The 27,004-nt window shown below is 44.7% G+C and overlaps 1 protein-coding gene across 3 annotated transcripts in view; it reads right to left on the bottom strand.

Annotated features, from left to right (window-relative positions):
* Positions 1 to 2,278: 2,278 nt before the first annotated feature.
* Positions 2,279 to 27,004, bottom strand: part of cntn5 (contactin 5) — a 737,853-nt gene continuing 713,127 nt past the window's right edge. For all 3 annotated transcript variants that reach the window (XM_055910389.1, XM_055910391.1, XM_055910390.1), the window contains 6 exons: positions 26,544 to 26,778; positions 23,727 to 23,836; positions 23,408 to 23,594; positions 16,877 to 16,989; positions 7,575 to 7,743; positions 2,279 to 4,057 (listed from right to left, as the gene is read on the bottom strand). In XM_055910389.1, coding sequence (XP_055766364.1) covers positions 3,939 to 4,057; positions 7,575 to 7,743; positions 16,877 to 16,989; positions 23,408 to 23,594; positions 23,727 to 23,836; positions 26,544 to 26,778 — 933 coding nt within the window. In that variant the 3' untranslated portion in view covers positions 2,279 to 3,938. The remainder of the gene's footprint in view (positions 4,058 to 7,574; positions 7,744 to 16,876; positions 16,990 to 23,407; positions 23,595 to 23,726; positions 23,837 to 26,543; positions 26,779 to 27,004) is intronic.

Below are 27,004 nucleotides of genomic sequence, written 5' to 3' on the forward strand. Positions count from 1 at the left end.
GTTCGGGAGAGAGAGTGCGGGAGGATGGAACAACCAGACCCCGATCTAGACGTCCCCGAGTAGCCAGCATGTTGTCCAGCCTGATGGACATATCCACCAGCTGGTCGAAGTTGAGGGTGGTGTTTCTACAGGCCAGCTCCCGACGGACGTCCTCGCGTAGACTACAACGGTAGTGGTCGATCAGGGCCCTGTCGCTCCATCCAGCGCCGGCAGCCAAAGTCCTAAACTCCAAAGCGAACTCCTGAGCACTCCTCGTCCCCTGCCTCAGATGATAGAGGAGCTCACCCGCTGCTCTGCCTTCGGATGGGTGGTCGAATACCTTCCGGAAATGGCAGATGAGCTCCTCAAAATGGTCCAACGCCTTATCCTCTCCACACACAGCGTTGGCCCACTCCAGGGCTTTCCCGGTAAGGCATGAGACGAGGGCGGAGCTTTTCTCAAGGTCTGATGGTACTGGAGAGACCGTGGCCAGATACAAGTTCAGTTTTAGGAGAAAACCCTGGCAGCTGGCAGTATCTCCATTGTATCCCGTGGGTAGGGATAACTGGATCCTGTTCTGTTCCGGAGGAGAAAAAACGTTCAAAGGAATTCCAGGTGGTGGTGGAGGTACTGGAAAAGCTCCCTGTCTCTCCCAGCGGTCCATACTCTGGACAATGCGATCCATGGCAGCGCACAGACTGTCAATCTCCTCCGCTTGTTTCAGGACGCGTTCCTCAACCTCCATTAGCGAAGTGCCTCCTCCTGCTGACTTCATTTTTTAAGGTCAGAGATTCTGTCAACGTCGTGTGTATAGGTGGCAGGGAAGTCAGACGCAGGAGAGTAAACGAAGTGTATATGGAGACTTTTAATAAACGTCCATGAAATGCTCCAAACACGAGTAATATACATATATCAAAATAAAATGGGTACAAGGACCCGTCGCACACCTATACACTAATAAAACAACACTTGACATACAACAATCTCTGACAAACACATGAAGGGAAACAGAGGGTTAAATACACAACAGGTAATGAATGGGATTGACAACAGGTGTGTGGAAAGACAAGACAAAACCAATGGAAAATGAAAAATGGATCGATGATGGCTAGAAGACCGGTGGAGTCGACCGCCGAACACCGCCCGGACAAGGAGAGGCAACGACTTCGGCAGAAGTCGTGACGCACCCCGATCTCCGCCCCCTGTATTTCAGTCCTTTTTTTCACGCGAATGATGGGAATTTGAGCCTGGTGTCGGAGAAGCAGTATATCCTTCGCGTCGGGCTCATTAAAGAAAAAACCTTCCTCCAGTTTGAGGTGAGTAATCACTGTTCTGATATCCAGAAGCTCTTTTCGGTCATAAGAGACGGCAGCAGCAACTTTATGTACAAAATGAGTTACAAACAATGCGAAAAAACACACACAAAAAAGCACAGTTGGTTAGGAGCCCGTAAAACGGGAGCCATCCACTCCGGCGCCATTATTAATCATGGACATACTGAGAACGGTCAGGACTGACTACATATCTCCCTTCAGCAGGACATATTATCAGGGAACACTGAGAACGGTCAGGAGGACTGACTACATATCTCCCTTCAGCAGGACATATTATCAGGGAACACTGAGAACGGTCAGGAGGACTGACTACATATCTCCCTTCAGCAGGACATATTATCAGGGAACACTGAGAATGGTCAGGAGGACTGACTACATGTCTCCCTTCAGCAGGACATATTATCAGGGAACACTGAGAACGGTCAAGACTAACTACATATCTCCCTTCAGCAGGACATATTATCAGGGAACACTGAGAATGGTCAGGACTGACTACATATCTCCCTTCAGCAGGACATATTATCAGGGAACACTGAGAACGGTCAGGAGGACTGACTACATATCTCCCTTCAGCAGGACATATTATCAGGGAACACTGAGAACGGTCAGGAGGACTGAATACATATCTCCCTTCAGCAGGATATATTATCAGGGAACACTGAGAACGGTCAGGAGGACTGACTACATATCTCCCTTCAGCAGGACATATTATCAGGGAACACTGAGAACGGTCAGGAGGACTGACTACATATCTCCCTTCAGCAGGATATACATGTATCACCCTAGCATTGCATCAATCATCAGAGAACACTGAATGTCAGGATATCAGCCTTGACATGATTGGATGTTGAAGACATTGGGAACATGATATTCATTTCACTAGAGTGGGAAAGGGACAACCCCTCAGACAATACAATGTGCAGTATATACTTGTAGAGAGTATAGTAAAGACAGACCACAATCAGTTAAAAAATAAACATCCCATTTATTTGTACTGACACCATGAGACTCCACAGAGTCATCAAGTCTTTGTCTAAAGATGTGTTTGGGCACTACAGTTGAGTCCAGGCGGTCAGATATACCTGTCTGTCCAACAGATTACCAAGCATTGCTCCTCGCTGTCTGAAAAACACAAACTTTGACCTCGCTGAAACACACACCATTCACTTTTTCTTTGTGTTTCTAAAAGGTTAAACAATGTACAAAAAGCAAGTCTGGAAATACTATAAAAACATGTGTTTCTTTTCCTCTCATTGTTCCATTCTCTCTCTGAAGAAAACTATTCATTGATCTTTACTGAGCTGATGCTTGTTAGGCAGCCAACGACTACACGGATGCAGATAACTAGTGAAAAGCGAGAAGGAGGCCAGGCTGATTCAAGCTGATTCCAGTACTACAACCTTACAGACAGACAGACAGACAGACAGACAGACATAGACAGCCAGACAAATAGACAAATAGACAGACAGCCAGACAAATAGACAGCCAGACAGCCAGCCAGACAGACACAGCCAGACACAGACAGACACAGACAGACACAGACAGACACAGCCACACACAGCCAGACACAGACAGACACAGACAGACACAGACAGACACAGACAGACACAGACAGACACAGACAGACAGACAGCCAGACAGCCAGCCAGACAGCCACAGACAGACACAGACAGACACAGACAGACACAGACAGACACAGCCAGACACAGCCAGACACAGACAGACAGAGACAGACACAGACAGACACAGACAGACACAGACAGACAGACAGCCAGCCAGACAGCCACATACAGACACAGACAGACACAGACAGACAGACAGACAGACAGAGACATACAGACAGACAGACAGACAGAGACATACAGACAAATAGACAGCCAGACAGACACCCAGCCAGACACCCAGACAGCCAGTCAGACAGTCAGCCAGACAGACAGTCAGACACCCAGAACACCTCAACAGCAGCAGCTTTCAGGGAATTGTTCACACTCTGTAGAGCCTCAGAGCAGTTGGATGCCAGTCACCAGTCAATGACCAGAAAACAACAGCCCATAAAGTTAAGGTAAGCTACGTCCCAAAATGGCACCCTATTCCCTACATAGTGCACTACTTTTGACCGGCCCCATACGGCACTATATAGGGAATAGGGTACCATTTGGGATGCAAACTAAATGATTAAACTAGAGTGCACAGTTACAGTACAACACTACAAGTGATGATTGGAAAGAACTGCCAAAACATACTAAATAAAGTTTAGTTCCGCTCCCAGAAAATAATAGTTGTTTTTTAACCATCCGTCATCTGTAAACAATCTGTTGGTTTGTTGGTGTCAGGAGTGGATTTCCTTGGCAGGCCCTAGGCCTGACTGGCTGATGGATATGGTTTGTTGGTGTCAGGAGTGGATCCTCTTGGCAGGCCCTAGGCCTGACTGGCTGATGGATATGGTTTGTTGGTGTCAGGAGTGGATTTCCTTGGCAGGCCCTGGGCCTGACTGGCTGATGCGTAAGGCCAGAGCAAGCAGACAGTCTGAGGAAGGGAGGGATGGAAGGAAGGAATGAGGGATGAGGAAAGCAGGAGAGGTCCCTCCAAGTAAAGGAGGATGGAGGGATGGAGGAGGCGGAGGCCTCAACAGGAAGCTGAAGGCACCAGAGGAACAGAAAGGAGCAGCGCTATAGTCCATGGCCATGTCAGACCCCATGGTAGCAGGCTGTGAACCGAACGCTGGCCACTCTTCACCCGGACACCTAGAGATGGAAAGATGGAGGGAGACAGGGGGAATGTTGTGGTGGATGGGGAGACAGGGAACGGAGGGATGGAGGGAGAGACAGGGGGAACGGAGGGTAGGATGGAGAGACAGGGAACGGAGGGATGGAGGGAGACAGGGAACGGAGGGATGGAGGGAGAGACAGGGAACGGAGGGACGGAGGGAGAGAGAGGGGGAACGGAGGGTAGGATGGAGAGACAGGGAACGGAGGGATGGAGGGAGAGACAGGGAACGGAGGGATGGAGGGAGAGACAGGGAACGGAGGGATGGAGGGAGAGACAGGGAACGGAGGGATGGAGGGAGAGACAGGGAACGGAGGGATGGATGGGGAGACAGGGGGAACGGAGGGATGGATGGGGAGACAGGGAACGGAGGGATGGATGGAGAGACAGGGAACGGAGGGATGGAGGGAGAGACAGGGAACGGAGGGATGGAGGGAGAGACAGGGAACGGAGGGATGGAGGGAGAGACAGGGAACGGAGGGATGGAGGGAGAGACAGGGGGAACGGAGGGATGGAGGGAGAGACAGGGAACGGAGGGATGGATGGAGAGACAGGGAACGGAGGGATGGAGGGAGAGACAGGGAACGGAGGGATGGATGGAGAGACAGGGAACGGAGGGATGGATGGAGAGACAGGGAACGGAGGGATGGAGGGAGAGACAGGGAACGGAGGGATGGATGGGGAGACAGGGAAGGGAGGGATGGAGGGAGAGACAGGGAACGGAGGGATGGAGGGAGAGACAGGGAACGGAGGGATGGATGGAGAGACAGGGAAAGGAGGGATGGAGGGAGAGACAGGGAACGGAGGGATGGATGGGGAGACAGGGAACGGAGGGATGGAGGGAGAGACAGGGAACGGAGGGATAGATGGAGAGACAGGGAACGGAGGGGTGGAGGGAGAGACAGGGGGAATGGAGGGATGGATGGATGGAGACAGAGAACAGAGGGATGGATGGGGAGACAGGGAACGGAGGGATGGATGGGGAGACAGGGAACGGAGGGATGGAGGGAGACAGGGAACGGAGGGATGGAGGGAGAGACAGGGAACGAAGGGATGGAGGGAGAGACAGGGAACGGAGGGATGGATGGGGAGACAGGGAACGGAGGGATGGATGGAGAGACAGGGGGAATGGATGGATGGGGAGACAGGGAACAACAACTTTAGTGACTAGAGAGCAGAGAGCAGAGGACTAAAGGCAGCCTAGATTCCAAACTGAAACTCAATTTCATTATTGTTTGACTTCACTGAGAAAACAACTAGTGAAACAGAACGACATTCAGTTTGGATTCTGGGTTAGAAAACAAACTCCTTAAATAGTCAGCATTTAAAGGAAAAATAACAAGTTAAGACAGGCAGGCTTGTGCTATAAGAAAGCCAAACATTTCCAATCAACAGAACCACATTTTTTGTCAGGACTGTTTTCTTCTCAGACACAAATTAAACTAAAATAATTCACAAGCACACACAGCAGTCTGAAGTGTGCTAATCTTTGACATGAATTGTTAGCAGCTTTGAAACTGCAGAAATGAATCTTTCCTCTGGCAGACAAAGAGAGAACAACATATTTATATGTCTGATGAGAACAACTGTAGAAAATTGTCAACTTTACATTTCTCTTGTTTGACAGTTAAATGGCTGTGCAGTGGCGTAGGTGGGTGTGTGTGTGTATGAGTGTTTGTGTGTAGGTGGGTGTGTGTGTTCAGTGGTGTATATGTTTGTGAGTGAGTGTGTGCAGTGGTGTGTGTGTGTGTGTGTGTGTGGAGGTGGTTAATTAAAACAGTATTAGCCAAGGGAAACTTGGCTGAGGCAACAGCTGTGGCTGTGGTGACTCAATGAAGCACTTTAAAAGCCCAGTGCAGTCAAAAACGTGATATTCCTGTGTTTTATATACTATATTTCCACACTATGAGGTTGCAATAATGCTGGGAAATTGTTAAAATGATGATAATGTCTTTTTATTGTATGAGGTGTTTGAAAAGACAGCCTGTTTTGGTGGGAAGTAGTTTTGGCCTGCCTGGTGACATCACCAAATTAGTTGATAGACCAATAAGAAAGAGAGTTCCAAAGCTCTCAGCCAATCACAGATAGTTTTCAGTTTTCTCCTCCCCACTCAGACCACTCCCAGACAGCCGTAGCAAAATTCTTGCTTGGGAAATCGCTCTTTACTAAGAAACAATTTTAGTTAATTTTTGACATTTTTTTTATAAAAAAAAAAACATCACAGTAAGGTACGTAATTGTTACCTAGAAATGATTTGATATTGCAATAAAGATGACTGCATTAGACTTTTATTTAACAGAATATGGGTAGAAATAAAAGATGTATTTTGGTGTAGTTGATTAGTCCATTAACTCCTAGTAAATGGACAACAAGGGACTATATACAGTGGGGCAAAAAAGTATTTAGTCAGCACCAATTGTGCAAGTTCTCCCACTTAAAAAGATGAGAGAGGCCTGTCATTTTCATCATAGGTACACTTCAACTATGACAGACAAAACGAGAAACAAAAATCCAGAAAATCACATTTTTAATGAATTTATTTGCAAATTATGGTGGAAAATAAGTGTTTGGTCACCTACAAACAAGCAAGATTTCTGGCTCTCACAGACCTGTAACTTCTTCTTTAAGAGGCTCCTCTGTCCTCCACTCATTACCTGTATTAATGGCACCTGTTTGAACTTGTATAAAAGACACCTGTCCGCAACCTCAAACAGTCACACTCCAAACTCCACTATGGCCAAGACCAAAGAGCTGTCAAAGGACACCAGAAACAAAATTGTAGACCTGCACCAGGCTGGGAAGACTGAATCTGCAATAGGTAAGCAGCTTGGTTTGAAGAAATCAACTGTGGGAGCAATTATTAGTTAATGGAAGACATACAAGACCACTGATAATCTCCAATGATCTGGGGCTCCACGCAACATCTCACCCTGTGGGGTCAAACACACCGCCCGGGCAACGAAGGAGTGGCTTCGTAAGAAGCATTTCAAGGTCCTGGAGTGGCCTAGCCAGTCTCCAGATCTCAACCCCATAGAAAATCTTTGGAGGGAGTTGAAAGTCCGTGTTGCCCAGCAACAGCCCCAAAACATCACTGCTCTAGAGGAGATCTGCATGGAGGAATGGGCCAAAATACCAGCAACAGTGTGTGAAAACCTTGTGAAGACTTACAGAAAACGTTTGACCTCTGGCATTGCCAACAAAGGGTATATAACAAAGTATTGAGATAAACTTTTGTTATTGACCAAATACTTATTTTCCACCATAATTTGCAAATAAATTCATTAAAAATCCTACAATGTGATTTTCTGGATTATTTTTTCTCATTTTGTCTGTCATAGTTGAAGTGTACCTATGATGAAAATTACAGGCCTCTCTCATCTTTTTAAGTGGGAGAACTTGCACAATTGGTGGCTGCCTAAATATTTTTTTGCCCTACTGTAAGTGAAATACCACAATGTGTGTTGGGTTGAGTGTGTTACTAGAGTCTTGTCTTACCTGAAGAGGTGAGTACTCTGACTTGGGAGCTGGTTGCTCCCTCTCCCCCCTCACTCACCGCCCGCACCTCAATGATGTAGGTGCCCCCCTCCGGGAGAGAGAGGACGGCCGACGGGGTGATGGTCCTCATCACCTGATTGTGGACACGCCCCTCCTGACTCAACAACACCTGTAGTTGGACCCAGAACCAATCAGTCAGTGTCACTCAATCATCAGCAAATCAGTCACTAGATCACCAGTCAGTCAATCAATCAATTCATCAATCAACCTTTAGGACCCACAAACAACACCCCCCCCCCCCCCCACACACAGTTGAGACTGCTGATGTAATACACGTAGATACGGATACGGATTTCTGATGTAATACACGTAGATACGGATACGGATTTCTAATGTAATACACGTAGATACGGATACGGATTTCTGATGTAATACACATAGATACGGATACGGATTTCTAATGTAATACACGTAGATACGGATACGGATTTCTGATGTAATACACGTAGATACGGATACGGATTTCTGATGTAATACACGCAGATACGGATACGGATGCTGATGTAATACACGTAGATACGGATTTCTGATGTAATACACGCAGATACGGATACGGATTTCTGATGTAATACACGTAGATACGGATTTCTGATGTAATACACGCAGATACGGATACGGATGCTGATGTAATACACGTAGATACGGATACGGATTTCTAATGTAATACACGTAGATACGGATACAGATTTCTGATGTAATACACGTAGATACGGATACGGATTTCTGATGTAATACACGTAGATACGGATACGGATTTCTGATGTAATACACGTAGATACGGATACGGATTTCTGATGTAATACACGTAGATACGGATTTCTGATGTAATACACGTAGATACGGATACGGATTTCTGATGTAATACACGTAGATACGGATACGGATTTCTGATGTAATACACGTAGATACGGATACGGATTTCTGATGTAATACACGTAGATACGGATACGGATTTCTGATGTAATACACGTAGATACGGATACGGATTTCTGATGTAATACACGTAGATACGGATACGGATTTCTGATGTAATACACGTAGATACGGATACGGATTTCTGATGTAATACACGTAGATACGGATACGGATTTCTGATGTAATACACGTAGATACGGATACGGATTTCTGATGTAATACACGTAGATACGGATACGGATTTCTGATATAATACACGTAGATACGGATACGGATTTCTGATGTAATACACGTAGATACGGATACGGATTGCTGATGTAATACACGTAGATACAGATACGGATTTCTGATGTAATACACGTAGATACGGATACGGATTGCTGATGTAATACACGTAGATACGGATACGGATTGCTGATGTAATACACGTAGATACGGATTTCTGATGTAATACACGCAGATACGGATTTCTATAGACAGTGTCTTATTCCTGCAGCCATTAATACAATGCTTCAGTTGCAATAGCCTTCCTCCGGTCAACATGCCACAGTAGACATTGTTTCAGACCTGTAGGCTAAGTTTATTCAGCTGGGTCACTGCCGGAGCTAATAAGACCTAAACAGATGTTGTGGTTCCTGGCTCCAGCCGTCTTCCATAGAGCAGTAACGATGTTGGCTATAGGCAGTTTGTATCTGCCTGTTTAGTTAGTTCGTTTTTTACAACCTTAAATTTTAGGATGACTGAGAACACATTCTCATTTATACCAACTGACCTGAGGAAGGGTAGCAGGGAAGGTGAGTTAGCTGGGGGGTGATTAAGAGACTACAGTATATACAGTATGACAGTATGGTTGGATGAGTTAGCTGGGGGTGATTAAGAGACTACAGTATATACAGTATGGTTGGATGAGTTAGCTGGGGGTGATTAAGAGACTACAGTATGACAGTATGACAGTATGGTTGGATGAGTTAGCTGGGGGTGATTAAGAGTCTATATACAGTATGACAGTATGGTTGGGTGAGTTAGCTGGGGGTGATTAAGAGACTATATACAGTATGACAGTATGGTTGGGTGAGTTAGCTGGGGGTGATTAAGAGACTATATACAGTATGACAGTATGGTTGGGTGAGTTAGCTGGGGGTGATTAAGAGACTATATACAGTATGACAGTATGGTTGGGTGAGTTAGCTGGGGGTGATTAAGAGACTACAGTATGACAGTATGACAGTATGGTTGGATGAGTTAGCTGGGGGTGATTAAGAGACTACAGTATGACAGTAGGGTTGGGTGAGTTAGCTGGGGGTGATTAAGAGACTATATACAGTATGACAGTATGGTTGGGTGAGTTAGCTGGGGGTGATTAAGAGACTACAGTATGACAGTATGACAGTATGGTTGGATGAGTTAGCTGGGGGTGATTAAGAGTCTATATACAGTATGACAGTATGGTTGGGTGAGTTAGCTGGGGGTGATTAAGAGACTGTATACAGTATGACAGTATGGTTGGATGAGTTAGCTGGGGTTGATTAAGAGACTATATACAGTATGACAGTATGGTTGGATGAGTTAGCTGGGGGTGATTAAGAGACTACAGTATATACAGTATGGTTGGATGAGTTAGCTGGGGGTGATTAAGAGACTACAGTATATACAGTATGACAGTATGGTTGGATGAGTTAGCTGGGGGTGATTAAGAGACTACAGTATATACAGTATGACAGTATGGTTGGATGAGTTAGCTGGGGGGTGATTAAGAGACTATATACAGTATGACAGTATGGTTGGGTGAGTTAGCTGGGGGTGATTAAGAGACTATATACAGTATGACAGTATGGTTGGGTGAGTTAGCTGGGGGTGATTAAGAGACTATATACAGTATGACAGTATGGTTGGGTGAGTTAGCTGGGGGTGATTAAGAGACTACAGTATATACAGTATGACAGTAGGGTTGGGTGAGTTAGCTGGGGGTGATTAAGAGACTACAGTATATACAGTATGACAGTATGGTTGGATGAGTTAGCTGGGGGGTGATTAAGAGACTATATACAGTATGACAGTATGGTTGGGTGAGTTAGCTGGGGGTGATTAAGAGACTATATACAGTATGACAGTATGGTTGGGTGAGTTAGCTGGGGTGATTAAGAGACTACAGTATATACAGTATGACAGTATGGTTGGGTGAGTTAGCTGGGGGTGATTAAGAGACTAAAGTATATACAGTATGACAGTATGGTTGGATGAGTTAGCTGGGGGTGATTAAGAGACTTCAGTATGACAGTATGGTTGGATGAGTTAGCTGGGGTTGATTAAGAGACTATATACAGTATGACAGTATGGTTGGATGAGTTAGCTGGGGGTGATTAAGAGACTTCAGTATGACAGTATGGTTGGATGAGTTAGCTGGGGTTGATTAAGAGACTACAGTATGACAGTATGGTTGGATGAGTTAGCTGGGGGTGATTAAGAGACTACAGTATATACAGTATGACAGTATGGTTGGATGAGTTAGCTGGGGGGGATTAAGAGACTATATACAGTATGACAGTATGGTTGGGTGAGTTAGCTGGGGGTGATTAAGAGACTACAGTATGACAGTATGGTTGGATGAGTTAGCTGGGGGTGATTAAGAGACTACAGTATATACTGTATGACAGTATTGTTGGGTGAGTTAGCTGGGGGTGATTAAGAGACTACAGTATATACAGTATGGTTGGATGAGTTAGCTGGGGGTGATTAAGAGACTATATACAGTATGACAGTATGGTTGGATGAGTTAGCTGGGGGTGATTAAGAGACTACAGTATGACAGTATGGTTGGGTGAGTTAGCTGGGGGTGATTAAGAGACTACAGTATATACAGTATGACAGTATGGTTGGATGAGTTAGCTGGGGGTGATTAAGAGACTACAGTATATACAGTATGACAGTATGGTTGGGTGAGTTAGCTGGGGGTGATTAAGAGACTACAGTATGACAGTAGGGTTGGGTGAGTTAGCTGGGGGTGATTAAGAGACTATATACAGTATGACAGTATGGTTGGGTGAGTTAGCTGGGGGTGATTAAGAGACTACAGTATATACAGTATGACAGTATGGTTGGATGAGTTAGCTGGGGGTGATTAAGAGACTACAGTATATACAGTATATACAGTATGGTTGGATGAGTTAGCTGGGGGTGATTAAGAGACTATATACAGTATGACAGTATGGTTGGATGAGTTAGCTGGGGGTGATTAAGAGACTACAGTATGACAGTATGGTTGGATGAGTTAGCTGGGGGTGATTAAGAGACTACAGTATATACAGTATGACAGTATGGTTGGGTGAGTTAGCTGGGGTTGATTAAGAGACTATATACAGTATGACAGTATGGTTGGGTGAGTTAGCTGGGGGTGATTAAGAGACTATATACAGTATGACAGTATGGTTGGATGAGTTAGCTGGGGGTGATTAAGAGACTACAGTATGACAGTATGGTTGGATGAGTTAGCTGGGGGTGATTAAGAGACTACAGTATATACAGTATGACAGTATGGTTGGATGAGTTAGCTGGGGGTGATTAAGAGACTACAGTATATACAGTATGACAGTATGGTTGGATGAGTTAGCTGGGGGTGATTAAGAGACTTCAGTATATACAGTATGACAGTATGGTTGGGTGAGTTAGCTGGGGGTGATTAAGAGACTATATACAGTATGACAGTATGGTTGGATGAGTTAGCTGGGGGTGATTAAGAGACTACAGTATGACAGTATGGTTGGGTGAGTTAGCTGGGGGTGATTAAGAGACTACAGTATATACAGTATGACAGTATGGTTGGGTGAGTTAGCTGGGGGGTGATTAAGAGACTACAGTATATACAGTATGGTTGGATGAGTTAGCTGGGGGTGATTAAGAGACTATATACAGTATGACAGTATGGTTGGGTGAGTTAGCTGGGGGTGATTAAGAGACTACAGTATATACAGTATGACAGTATGGTTGGATGAGTTAGCTGGGGGTGATTAAGAGACTACAGTATATACAGTATGACAGTATGGTTGGGTGAGTTAGCTGGGGGTGATTAAGAGACTACAGTATGACAGTAGGGTTGGGTGAGTTAGCTGGGGGTGATTAAGAGACTATATACAGTATGACAGTATGGTTGGGTGAGTTAGCTGGGGGTGATTAAGAGACTACAGTATATACAGTATGACAGTATTGTTGGGTGAGTTAGCTGGGGGTGATTAAGAGACTACAGTATATACAGTATGGTTGGATGAGTTAGCTGGGGGTGATTAAGAGACTATATACAGTATGACAGTATGGTTGGGTGAGTTAGCTGGGGGTGATTAAGAGACTATATACAGTATGACAGTATGGTTGGATGAGTTAGCTGGGGGTGATTAAGAGACTACAGTATGACAGTATGGTTGGGTGAGTTAGCTGGGGGTGATTAAGAGACTATATACAGTATGACAGTATGGTTGGATGAGTTAGCTGGGGGTGATTAAGAGACTATATACAGTATGACAGTATGGTTGGGTGAGTTAGCTGGGGGTGATTAAGTGACTATATACAGTATGACAGTATGGTTGGATGAGTTAGCTGGGGGTGATTAAGAGACTACAGTATGACAGTATGGTTGGGTGAGTTAGCTGGGGGTGATTAAGAGACTATATACAGTATGACAGTATGGTTGGATGAGTTAGCTGGGGGTGATTAAGAGACTACAGTATATACAGTATGATAGTATGGTTGGGTGAGTTAGCTGGGGGTGATTAAGAGACTACAGTATATACAGTATGACAGTATGGTTGGATGAGTTAGCTGGGGGTGATTAAGAGACTATATACAGTATGACAGTATGGTTGGGTGAGTTAGCTGGGGGGTGATTAAGAGACTACATACAGTATGACAGTATGGTTGGATGAGTTAGCTGGGGGTGATTAAGAGACTATATACAGTATGACAGTATGGTTGGATGAGTTAGCTGGGGGTGATTAAGAGACTACAGTATATACAGTATGACAGTATGGTTGGGTGAGTTAGCTGGGGTTGATTAAGAGACTATATACAGTATGACAGTATGGTTGGGTGAGTTAGCTGGGGGTGATTAAGAGACTATATACAGTATGACAGTATGGTTGGATGAGTTAGCTGGGGGTGATTATGAGACTACAGTATGACAGTATGGTTGGATGAGTTAGCTGGGGTTGATTAAGAGACTATATACAGTATATACAGTATGGTTGGATGAGTTAGCTGGGGGTGATTAAGAGACTATATACAGTATGACAGTATGGTTGGATGAGTTTGCTGGGGGTGATTAAGAGACTATATACAGTATGACAGTATGGTTGGATGAGTTAGCTGGGGGTGATTAAGAGACTTCAGTATATACAGTATGACAGTATGGTTGGGTGAGTTAGCTGGGGGTGATTAAGAGACTATATACAGTATGACAGTATGGTTGGATGAGTTAGCTGGGGGTGATTAAGAGACTACAGTATGACAGTATGGTTGGGTGAGTTAGCTGGGGGTGATTAAGAGACTACAGTATATACAGTATGACAGTATGGTTGGGTGAGTTAGCTGGGGGGTGATTAAGAGACTACAGTATATACAGTATGACAGTATGGTTGGATGAGTTAGCTGGGGGTGATTAAGAGACTATATACAGTATGACAGTATGGTTGGGTGAGTTAGCTGGGGGTGATTAAGAGACTACAGTATATACAGTATGACAGTAGGGTTGGGTGAGTTAGCTGGGGGTGATTAAGAGACTACAGTATATACAGTATGACAGTAGGGTTGGATGAGTTAGCTGGGGGTGATTAAGAGACTACAGTATATACAGTATGACAGTATGGGAACCAGGACACCGGTACCAATATTGAATGAGCATACGTTGAGAGGAATGAGTATTAGCTGAGAGGAATGAGTATTAGCTGAGAGGAATGAGTATTATCTGAGGTGAATGAGTATTAGCTGAGGTGAATGAGTATTAGTTGAGGTGAATGAGTATTAGTGGAGAGGAATGAGTATTAGCTGAGAGGAATGAGTATTAGCTGAGAGGAATGAGTATTAGCTGAGGCGAATGAGTATTAGTGGAGAGGAATGAGTATTAGCTGAGAGGAATGAGTATTAGCTGAGAGGAATGAGTATTAGCTGAGGTGAATGAGACCTGTCCAGTACAGTAAAGAGACCTGGCCAGTACAGTAAAGAGACCTGGCCAGTACAGTAAGGAGACCTGGCCAGTACAGTAAAGAGACCTGGCCAGTACAGTAAAGAGACCTGGCCAGTACAGTAAAGAGACCTGTCCAGTACAGTAAAGAGACCTGGCCAGTACAGTAAAGAGACCTTGCCAGTACAGCAAGGAGACCTGGCCAGTACAGTAAAGAGACCTGGCCAGTACACTAAAGAGACCTGGCCAGTACAGTAAGGAGACCTGGCCAGTACAGTAAAGAGACCTGGCCAGTACAGTAAAGAGACCTGGCCAGTACAGTAAAGAGACCTGGCCAGTACAGTAAAGAGACCTGTCCAGTACAGTAAAGAGACCTGGCCAGTACAGTAAAGAGACCTGGCCAGTACAGCAAGGAGACCTGGCCAATACAGTAAAGAGACCTGGCCAGTACAGTAAAGAGACCTGGCCAGTACAGTAAAGAGACCTGGCCAGTACAGTAAAGAGACCTGGCCAGTACAGTAAAGAGACCTGGCCAGTACAGTAAGGAGACCTGTCCGGTACAGCAAGGAGACCTGGCCAGCACTGTAAAGAGACCTGGCCAGTACAGTAAAGAGACCTGGCCAGTACAGTAAGGAGACCTGGCCAGTACAGTAAAGAGACCTGGCCAGTACAGTAAAGAGACCTGGCCAGTACAGTAAGGAGACCTGGCCAGTACAGTAAGGAGACCTGGCCAGTACAGTAAAGAGACCTGGCCAGTACAGTAAAGAGACCTGGCCAGTACTGTAAAGAGACCTGGCCAGTACAGTAAAGAGACCTGGCCAGTACAGTAAAGAGACCTGGCCAGTACAGTAAAGAGACCTGGCCAGTACTGCAAAGAGACCTGGCCAGTACAGTAAGGAGACCTGGCCTGTACAGTAAAGAGACCTGGCCAGTACAGCCAGGGGACCTGGTCAGTAGAGTAAAGAGACCTGGCCAGTACAGCCAGGGGACCTGTCCAGTACAGTAAAGAGACCTGGCCAGTACTGTAAAGAGACCTGGCCAGTACAGCCACTTGACCTGTCCACTACAGTAAAGAGACCTGGCCAGTACAGTAAAGAGACCTGGCCAGTACAGCAAGGAGACCTGTCCAGTAGAGTAAAGAGACCTGGCCAGTACTGTAAAGAGACCTGGCCAGTACAGTAAAGAGACCTGGCCAGTACAGTAAAGAGACCTGGCCAGTACAGTAAAGAGACCTGGCCAGTACAGCCAGGGGACCTGTCCAGTACAGTAAAGAGACCTGGCCAGTACAGTAAAGAGACCTGGCCAGTACAGTAAAGAGACCTGGCCAGTACAGTAAAGAGACCTGGCCAGTACAGTAAAGAGACCTGGCCAGTACAGTAAGGAGACCTGTCCGGTACAGCAAGGAGACCTGGCCAGCACTGTAAAGAGACCTGGCCAGTACAGTAAAGAGACCTGGCCAGTACAGTAAGGAGACCTGGCCAGTACAGTAAAGAGACCTGGCCAGTACAGTAAAGAGACCTGGCCAGTACAGTAAGGAGACCTGGCCAGTACAGTAAGGAGACCTGGCCAGTACAGTAAAGAGACCTGGCCAGTACAGTAAAGAGACCTGGCCAGTACTGTAAAGAGACCTGGCCAGTACAGTAAAGAGACCTGGCCAGTACAGTAAAGAGACCTGGCCAGTACAGTAAAGAGACCTGGCCAGTACTGCAAAGAGACCTGGCCAGTACAGTAAGGAGACCTGGCCTGTACAGTAAAGAGACCTGGCCAGTACAGCCAGGGGACCTGGTCAGTAGAGTAAAGAGACCTGGCCAGTACAGCCAGGGGACCTGTCCAGTACAGTAAAGAGACCTGGCCAGTACTGTAAAGAGACCTGGCCAGTACAGCCAGGGGACCTGTCCACTACAGTAAAGAGACCTGGCCAGTACAGTAAAGAGACCTGGCCAGTACAGCAAGGAGACCTGTCCAGTAGAGTAAAGAGACCTGGCCAGTACTGTAAAGAGACCTGGCCAGTACAGTAAAGAGACCTGGCCAGTACAGTAAAGAGACCTGGCCAGTACAGTAAAGAGACCTGGCCAGTACAGCCAGGGGACCTGTCCAGTACAGTAAAGAGACCTGGCCAGTACAGTAAAGAGACCTGGCCAGTAGAGTAAGGGGGGCGTACCTTGTATCCTATGACATCTGACTCGTTGTCTTTGGACTTAACCGGATCCCAGTTTAATGATACGTTAGTCCCTTCCTGAATCCACACAAGATTGGCTGGAGGCTGGACTGGAGCTGAGGAGAAAGCACAGGGATCAATCTTAACCAAACACTTTCATTCATACATTTTATTGTCATCCATATCAGAGTGTATTTCAAGAAATAAGGTCAATTATAGTACTATTTCTTGCATGCAGAATAGCAAGCTGTCCATCTTAAGACTGGTCCCGTGTGGCTCAGTTGGTAGAGCATGGCGCTTGCAACGCCAGGGTTGTGGGTTCAATTCCCACGGGGGGACCAGGGTTCAATTCCCACGGGGGGACCAGGATGAATATGTATGAACTTTCCAAATTGTAAGTCGCTCTGGATAAGAGCGTCTGCTAAATGACTTAAATGTAAATGTAAATGTACATGTGAAAGAGTCACATTATAATACTGGTTGCTTGGATCCTGGATGCTGATTGGATGGCAGCATTTTAAGCCATGCTGTATTGGCTGTCACAGACGTACCAATTCCTGCTCACAGTTCCATCTGAAAATGATCACTGCTCCTTCACAAGAATATCATGTTGATGTTTCTGTCTGAATCATCTCTTGTATTTATCTCTACTAGAATATCATGTTGCTGTCTGAATCATCTCTTGAATTTATCTCTACTAGAATATCATGTTGCTGTCTGATTCATCTCTTGTATTTATCTCTACTAGAATATCATGTTGCTGTCTGAATCATCTCTTGTATTTATCTCTAATAGAATATCATGTTGCTGTCTGAATCATCTCTTGTATTTATCTCTACTAGAAAATCATGTTGCTGTCTGAATCATCTCTTGTATTTATCTCATTATTTCCCCTTGCTTCCAGTCTAGCATTTAAACTCAGCAAAAAAAGAAACGTCCTCTCACTATCAACTGCGTTTATTTTCAGCAAACTTAACAAGATTCAATAACTGAGACATAAACTGAACAAGTTCCACAGACATGTGACTAACAGAAATGGAATAATGTGTCCCTGACAAAGGGGGGGTCAAAATCAAAAGTAACAGTCAGTATCTGGTGTGGCTACCAGCTGCATTAAGTACTGCAGTGCATCTCCTCCTCATGAACTGCACTAGATTAGCCAGTTCTTGCTGTGAGATGTTACCCTAATCTTCCACCAAGGCACCTGCAGGTTCCCGGACATTTCTGGGGGGAATGGCCCTAGCCCTCACCCTCCGATCCAACAGGTCCCAGACGTGCTCAATGGGATTGAGATCCAGGCTCTTCGCTGGTCATGGCAGAACACTGACATTCCTGTCTTGCAGGAAATCACACACCGAAGAATGAGCAGTATGGCTGGTGGCATATTCATGCTGGAGGGTCATGTCAGGATGAGCCTGCAGGAAGGGTACCACATGAGAGAGGAGGATGTCTTCCCTGTAACGCACATCGTTGAGATTGCCTGCAATGACAACAAGCTCAGTCCGATGATGCTGTGACACACCGCCCCAGACCATGACGGACCCTCCACCTCCAAATCGATCCCACTCCAGAGTACAAGCCTCGGTGTAACGCTCATTACTTTGAGGATAAACGCAAATCCGACCATCACTCCTGGTGGGAAAAAACCACGACTCGTCAGTGAAGAGCACTTTTTGCCAGTCCTGTCTGGTCAAGCGACGGTGGGTGTGTGCCCATAGGCGACGTTGTTGCCGGTGATGTCTGGTGAGGACCTGCCTTACAACAGGCCTACAAGCCCTCAGTCCATCCTCTCTCAGCCTATTGCGGACAGTCTGAGCGCTGATGGAGGGATTGTGCGTTCCTGGTGTAACTCGGGCAGTTGTTGTTGCCATCCTGTACCTGTCCCGCAGGTGTGATGTTCGGATGTACCGATCCTGTGCAGGTGTTGTTACAAGTGGTCTGCCACTGCGAAGACCATCAGCTGTCCATCCTGTCTCCCTGTATCTCTGTCTTAGGCTTCTTACAGTACGGACATCGCAATTTATTGCCCTGGCCAGATCTGCAGTCCTCATGCCTCCTTGCAGCATGGCTAAGGCACGTTCAAGCAGATGAGCAGGGACCCTGGGCATCTTTCTTTTGGTGTTTTTCCAGAGTCAGTAGAAAGGCCTCTTTAGTGTCCTACGTTTTCATAACTGTGACCTTAATTGCCTTTCGTCTGCAAGCTGTTAGTGTCTTAACGACTGTTCCACAGGTGAATGTTAATTAATTGTTTATGGTTCATTGAACAAGCATGGGAAACAGTGTTAAAACCCTTTACAATGAAGATCTGTGAAGTTATTTGGATTTTTACAAATTATCATTCAAAGACATGTTCCTGAAAAAGGGTTGCTGAAAAAGTTTAGTTTGGTACAACAGGGTTAATATAAGCCTCAGTTTATGCCTGTCTGACTTTGGAAACAATGTTTCACTTTTGAATTTCAAAAAGACTATTAGATCTTTCAGAATACCAACTTGTTGTGGGAGGATATTTTAAATCAGGTATGTAATTCTCAGTTAGATAGGTCTCATGTTTCATCTCACTCTCAAACTGATCAGGCCTCTGGTGATCTCATCTCATTTGCTGCAGAGCTTAATATTTTAGACGCCTGGAGTCCAAGGAATTTTACTGTCAAATATGTTTTATTTATTCTTCAAGACATAATACATTTTCACAGATAGACTACATATTTGTATCTCCCTATACAAACAGGTGTATTCAGACCACCGAGCTGCTCCCCATACTAATTTCTGACCATGGAGCTATCCTGTATACTATCTAACATGACAGCTATAAACAGAGAGGTGCCAGAAGATTGAGCTTTAACACAACTTTGCTGCAGAATAAGGCTTTTTATGACACAACTTCTAGCAAAGTTGAAGCAATTTATTATTCTTTTGTCACTTTAGGAGGTGACAAAATGTTTTCTGAGGGGAAAATGTACATCTTAATTAAAAAGTAGTAGATCCAGAAAAACAGATTTCTCTGATTGAAAACGAGCAGAAACAAAAATGTACTGAGCAAAAGGGGAAGATATAAACAGCATTAAAACACGAGTATAACACTTTACTGCAATCTAAAGCAGAATCGCACAAGAGTAACATTCCATTCCGAGAGGGAGAAAGCTAGTAGACTTTTGGCTGCAAGGCTTCAGCAAAATGAGGCCTTTTCTTGTATCAATACAATTCAAACACCATCTGATATCACATGACTCTGCAGAAATGTATGATACGTTCAGGCAGTTTTATTCCCAATTATATACGTCAGAAGCGGACCCTGATCATAGTAAGATGACACACTTCTTATCATCATTGGACCTTCTCAAACTCAAACAGAGCAATCTGGATTCCTTGACTCCCCACTTCCTCTTGAAGAACTCAGGAGTGCATTTACATCTATGAAAAGAGGCAAATCACCATGACTTGATGGTTTCCCTCCTTAGCTGTTTCTTGAAATATGAGTTATTGTCGGGCCACTAATTGATTCTATCAGTCATGCATAAAAACTTGGAGAATTCCATAGAGACCAAAACACCTCACTGATTATAGTTTTGTTAAAAAAGGGCAAATTTCCCCTAGACTGTAAAAGTTATAGGTCCTTAAGCCTTATTACACCAGAGCTCAAGCTGTTTGCAAAGGTACTTGCCATTAGATTGGAACAGCTTGTAGGACATCTAATCAGCGATGATCAAACTGGGTTTTTAAAGGGTCGTTTAGCCTCAGACAATATTAGACATCTATTCCATATCATAAATGTGTCCGAAAACAACCCAATCCTTACTGCACTTTTGAGTTTAGTTGCAGAAAAAGCCTTTGATAGGCTAGAACTATTTTATGGTGTGTTTCGGAGGCCTTTGGTTTTGGTAAAGGATTGATCTCCGTGTTAAAAACAATGTATTCTGCATCCAAAGCAGTTGTGCAGACGGGAAACATTCTATCCAAGACTTTCTGTTTACAAATGTCCCACAAAACAAGGATGTTCATTATCACCAATGCTCTTTGCCCTGTCTTTGGAGTCCCTTGCTCCAGCGATTAGATTGCACCCACCTACTTCATCCATCAATATTAAAAAGGTACGCAGCATAAAGTGTCATTCTATGACACCTTATTGTATTTCTCAGACATCTCAATTTCCCAGTGTTGTCCCAGTTCTGGTCACATGTTTTAGGAATGTCATGTGGTGTCCCAGTTCTGGTCACATGTTTTGGGAATGTCCTGTGGTGTCCCAGTTCTGGTCACATGTTTTGGGAATGTCCTGTGGTGTCCCAGTTCTGGTCACATCTTTTGGGAATGTCCTGTGGTGTCCCAGTTTTGGTCACATGCTTTGGGAATGTCGTGTGGTGTCCCAGTTCTGGTCACATGTTTTGGGAATGTCCTGTGGTGTCCCAGTTCTGGACACATGTTTTAGGAATGTCCTGTGGTGTCCCAGTTCTGGTCACATGTTTTGGGAATGTCCTGTGGTGTCCCAGTTCTGGTCACATGTTTTGGGAATGTCCTGTGGTGTCCCAGTTTTGGTCACATGTTTTGGGAATGTCGTGTGGTGTCCCAGTTCTGGTCACATGTTTTGGGAATGTCCTGTGGTGTCCCAGTTCTGGACACATGTTTTAGGAATGTCCTGTGGTGTCCCAGTTCTGGTCACATGTTTTGGGAATGTCCTGTGGTGTCCCAGTTCTGGTCACATGTTTTGTGAATGTCCTGTGGTGTCCCAGTTTTGGTCACATGTTTTGTGAATGTCCTGTGGTGTCCCAGTTCTGGTCAAATGTTTTGGCAGTGTCCTGTGGTGTCCCAGTTCTGGTCACATGTTTTGGGAATGTCCTGTGGTGTCCCAGTTCTGGTCACATGTTTTGGGAATGTCCTGTGGTGTCCCAGTTCTGGTCACATGTTTTGGGAATGTCGTGTGGTGTCCCAGTTCTGGTCACATGTTTTGGGAATGTCCTGTGGTGTCCCAGTTCTGGACACATGTTTTAGGAATGTCCTGTGGTGTCCCAGTTCTGGTCACATGTTTTGGGAATGTCCTGTGGTGTCCCAGTTCTGGTCACATTTTTTGTGAATGTCCTGTGGTGTCCCAGTTTTGGTCACATGTTTTGTGAATGTCCTGTGGTGTCCCAGTTCTGGTCAAATGTTTTGGCAATGTCCTGTGGTGTCCCAGTTCTGGTCACATGTTTTGGGAATGTCCTGTGGTGTCCCAGTTCTGGTCACATGTTTTGGGAATGTCCTGTGGTGTCCCAGTTCTGGTCACATGTTTTGGGAATGTCCTGTGGTGTCCCAGTTCTGGTCACATGTTTTGGGAATGTCCTGTGGTTTCTCAGTTCTGGTCATTCAAGGGTTTTCATTTTTTTGGGGGGGGGGGGGGGTTACTACATGATTCCATATGTGTTATTTCAAAGTGTTGACGTCTTCACTATTATTCTACAATGTAGAAAATAGTAAAAAATAAAGTAAAACCTTTGAATGAGTAGGTGTCTAGTTGTGGCCGCACCTGGACTAGATTGTGAACGACTCTTGGCAGAATCCATTACTTGACTGTGGGTTCTTGAACAATGGGAGACTGTGTATGTTTTGGGTCAACAAGGCTGTGTCCATCATAACGTTCAATAAATAATCACCATGCGATCAATTGTCAGTTGTAAACATGTCTTTTTCCCCCATCTGCCTGCAACGTGATATATTTCGCTCACAAGATGGACAGTCGCTGGTCGCTGAGACAGATGAGCGCGTATTAACCCTGCTGTAGAATTCATTGCGGCCAGCAGGTCAAACGAACAACTGAAATGAACGAGTCATTTGAAAAATACAAAATCATGATCCTCAAGTCAGTAAAGAGAATGAACCATGAACTGCATATTCCTACTCTGCCACAGAGAGTGACCGGTGATGTGACGAGACCATTTTAATATCTATTCCTACTCTGTAACACCACAGAGAGTGACCGGTGATGTGACGAGACCATTTTAATATCTATTCCTACTCTGTAACACCACAGAGAGTGACTGGTGCTGAGACCAGACCGTTTTAATATATATTCCTACTCTGTAGCACCACAGAGAGTGACCGGTGCTGAGACGAGACCAGACCATTTTAATATATATTCCTACTCTGTAGCACCACAGAGAGTGACCGATGCTGAGACCAGACCATTTTAATATCTATTCCTACTCTGTAACACCACAGAGAGTGACTGGTGCTGAGACCAGACCATTTTAATATCTATTCCTACTCTGTAACACCACAGAGAGTGACCGGTGCTGAGACCAGACCAGACCATTTAATATATATTCCTACTCTGTAGCACCACAGAGAGTGACCGGTGCTGAGACCAGACCAGACCATTTTAATATATATTCCTACTCTGTAGCACCACAGAGAGTGACCGGTGCTGAGACGAGATTATTTTGATATATATTCCTACTCTGTAGCACCACAGAGAGTGACCGGTGCTGAGACCAGACCGTTTTAATATCTATTCCTACTCTGTAACCCCCTCTATACAGCTCATGTTTGTATGAGCGGTGTACTCACGGTCTTTCTTGGTCTTGGCGGTGCTAGCGGTTGATGCAGGGCCCTGGCCGATACTGTTGAAGCCTCTGACTGTGATGAGGTACACACTGCTCCCCTCCAGGCCTGTCAGCACCATAGACGTCTCGTTCCCTGCTGTCTTCTTCCTGTTCCCTGACTCCTCCTGCTCACTGTCCTTCCAGTAGCTCACCTGACAAAAGAAGACGTTAGGTGTGTCTCTTTTAAACTTGTCTTTTATTGTACTATTTACATTTATTTGTTTTATTTAGATTTATTTGTTTTATTTAGATTTAATGAAAAATGTAATGTATAAAGCACACACCTCGTATCCCCGTGGTCTCCCAGGGCCAGGGCTGGGCGGTCTCCAAGTTACTTTAATTTCCGAAGAGGAAATGCTGGAAGCTTTCACCTCAGATGGGGCCTCTCTGGGCTCTGTAGAGGATAACACACACACACACACACACACACACACACACACACACACACACACACACACACACACACACACACACACACACACACACACACACACACACACACACACACACACACACCAACCTTAGAAACCTCACAGACACACAAAATGTAGTCATACTTTAACTGCCGCTAGTTGTCTCCTGTGTGTCTTGTAGAAAATGATGCATAGTTACGTGTTGATTGCAGAGTGAGTAATGTACTTGACATGTACACTACAGACATTAATAATGTTGCTGACACGTCTCATAATAACGAGGGGATTTGAAAATAAATACGTTGATTCAGTACAATCATTACATATTGATAACAGTAAATCTCTACAGTCAATCAGTACATATTGATAACATTAAATCTCTACAGTCAATCAGTACATATTGATAACATTAAATCTCTACAGTCAATCAGTACATATTGATAACATTAAATCTCTACAGTCAATCAGTACATATTGATAACAGTAAATCTCTACAGTCAATCAGTACATATTGATAACAGTAAATCTCTACAGTCAATCAGTACATATTGATAACAGTAAATCTCTACAGTCAATCAGTACATATTGATAACAGTAAATCTCTACAGTCAATCAGTACATATTGATAACAGTAAATCTCTACAGTCAATCAGTACATATTGATAACAATAACTTATGACTTGACAGTAGAACTGACAGTAGAACTGACAGTAGAACTGAGGACGTGACAGTAGAACTGACAGTAGAACTGAGAACGTGACAGTAGAACTGAGGACGTGACAGTAGAACTGACAGTAGAACTGACAGTAGAACTGAGGACGTGACAGTAGAACTGACAGTAGAACTGAGAACGTGACAGTAGAACTGAGGACGTGACAGTAGAACTGAGGACGTGACAGTAGAACTGACAGTAGAACTGAGGACGTGACAGTAGAACTGACAGTAGAACTGAGAACGTGACAGTAGAACTGAGGACGTGACAGTAGAACTGACAGTAGAACTGAGAACGTGACAGTAGAACTGAGGACATGTGGGAGCAAAACTCAGGACTATGATTACATTTCCATTATTAGCAGCATCTAGGCTGCCCAGTTTGAAGAGCTGAGACAGAATGGCTATATAAGGAATGGAACATATAGGACCAGGGCCCTGTTACCATTATAACCTATACAGCTGTCAGATGTGGGCGTCAACAAGCAAGAACTGAAATGGAAAGATAATAATGGAGAAAGGTCAAGGGAAGCTATTTTCATATAGAGGAAGGTGACTCTATACGTTATGCAAAGATAGAAAACTATAAAGGCAGGACTCTGTAAAACGATAATTTATTATTTTCCATGGAAGGGCTCGGCTCTGCTACGTTTGCAAGAAAGTCTAAACTGAAATCACAGGTTCCAGTATCTGTGCAAATATTTGACTCAAGACATTCCACGACAGACATGACAGTAGAACTGAGGACGTGACAGTAGAACTGAGGACCTAACAGTAGAACTGACAGTAGAACTGAGGATGTGACAGTAGAACTGAGGATGTGACAGTAGAACTGAGGACCTAACAGTAGAACTGACAGTAGAACTGAGGATGTGACAGTAGAACTGAGGACCTAACAGTAGAACTGACAGTAGAACTGAGGATGTGACAGTAGAACTGAGGATGTGACAGTAGAACTGAGGATGTGACAGTAGAACTGAGGATGTGACATTAGAACTGACAGTAGAACTGAGGATGTGACAGTAGAACTGACAGTAGAACTGAGGATGTGACAGTAGAACTGACAGTAGAACTGAGGACGTGACAGTAGAACTGAGGACGTGACATTAGAACTGAGGACGTAGCAGTAGAACTGACAGTAGAACTGAGGACCTAACAGTAGAACTGACAGTAGAACTGAGGACGTGACAGTAGAACTGACAGTAGAATTGAGGACGTGACAGTAGAACTGACAGTAGAACTGACAGTAGAACTGAGGATGTGACAGTAGAACTGACAGTAGAATTGAGGACGTGACAGTAGAACTGACAGTAGAACTGACAGTAGAACTGAGGATGTGACAGTAGAACTGACAGTAGAACTGAGGATGTGACAGTAGAACTGAGGATGTGACAGAAGAACTGAGGATGTGACAGTAGAACTGAGGATGTGACAGTAGAACTGAGGATGTGACATTAGAACTGACAGTAGAACTGAGGATGTGACAGTAGAACTGAGGATGTGACATTAGAACTGACAGTAGAACTGAGGATGTGACAGTAGAACTGACAGTAGAACTGAGGATGTGACAGTAGAACTGAGGATGTGACAGTAGAACTGAGGATGTGACAGTAGAACTGAGGATGTGACAGGAGAACTGAGGATGTGACAGTAGAACTGAGGATGTGACAGTAGAACTGAGGATGTGACAGTAGAACTGAGGATGTGACAGAAGAACTGAGGATGTGACAGTAGAACTGAGGATGTGACAGTAGAACTGATAGTAGAATTGATGATGTGACAGTAGAACTGAGGATGTGACAGTAGAACTCACATCTTTTTGTACTGATGTTGCAGCTTCTCGGCTTTCGTCAGCAAAATGACTTCAGAAATTCCATAATTTGTAAGCCGACTTGAAGGAGCGATTTCCCTTTGAATAACTTTAACCTTCCCTACCCCTGCAAAGAAGTCCTTAGATGTGCGAGTGCAATAACTCACCCCCCTCTGCAGAGTACACAGTGACCACACCACTGAAGGGTCCATCTCCCTTGTTGTTGTACACGCCCACCTTCACTTCGAAGGGGGTGAGGGGAGGGAAGGTCTCGTCTCTGTACTTGTACGTAGTGGAATCTGCTGATGTCACCATCTTCTCCTTCCATCCTCGCGTCCCATTGGCTCTGAACGCCACGATGTAGCCAAAGCCCTCGCCATTCTGGAACTCCTCAGACACAGGCTGGAATACAGGGAAATGAGATTGTTGATTCTTGTCATTTTTTTTTGTTGGACATGTAAATCTAATCGATGACGACACCATGAGGTCATTTAAATATCACCCACTGAAATATCAGTCCACTGATTCTAATAACTGTATTATATCCTGGTGGTAGCCTTTTAGGAGCACACCCCGCTGAAAGTCTGTGGCTTACAGTATTAAGCAAATTAAAAAGACAGTCGAGAAA

Source organism: Salvelinus fontinalis, unplaced genomic scaffold (assembly GCF_029448725.1).
Source record: "Salvelinus fontinalis isolate EN_2023a unplaced genomic scaffold, ASM2944872v1 scaffold_0006, whole genome shotgun sequence".
Taxonomy (NCBI): Eukaryota; Metazoa; Chordata; class Actinopteri; order Salmoniformes; family Salmonidae; genus Salvelinus; species Salvelinus fontinalis.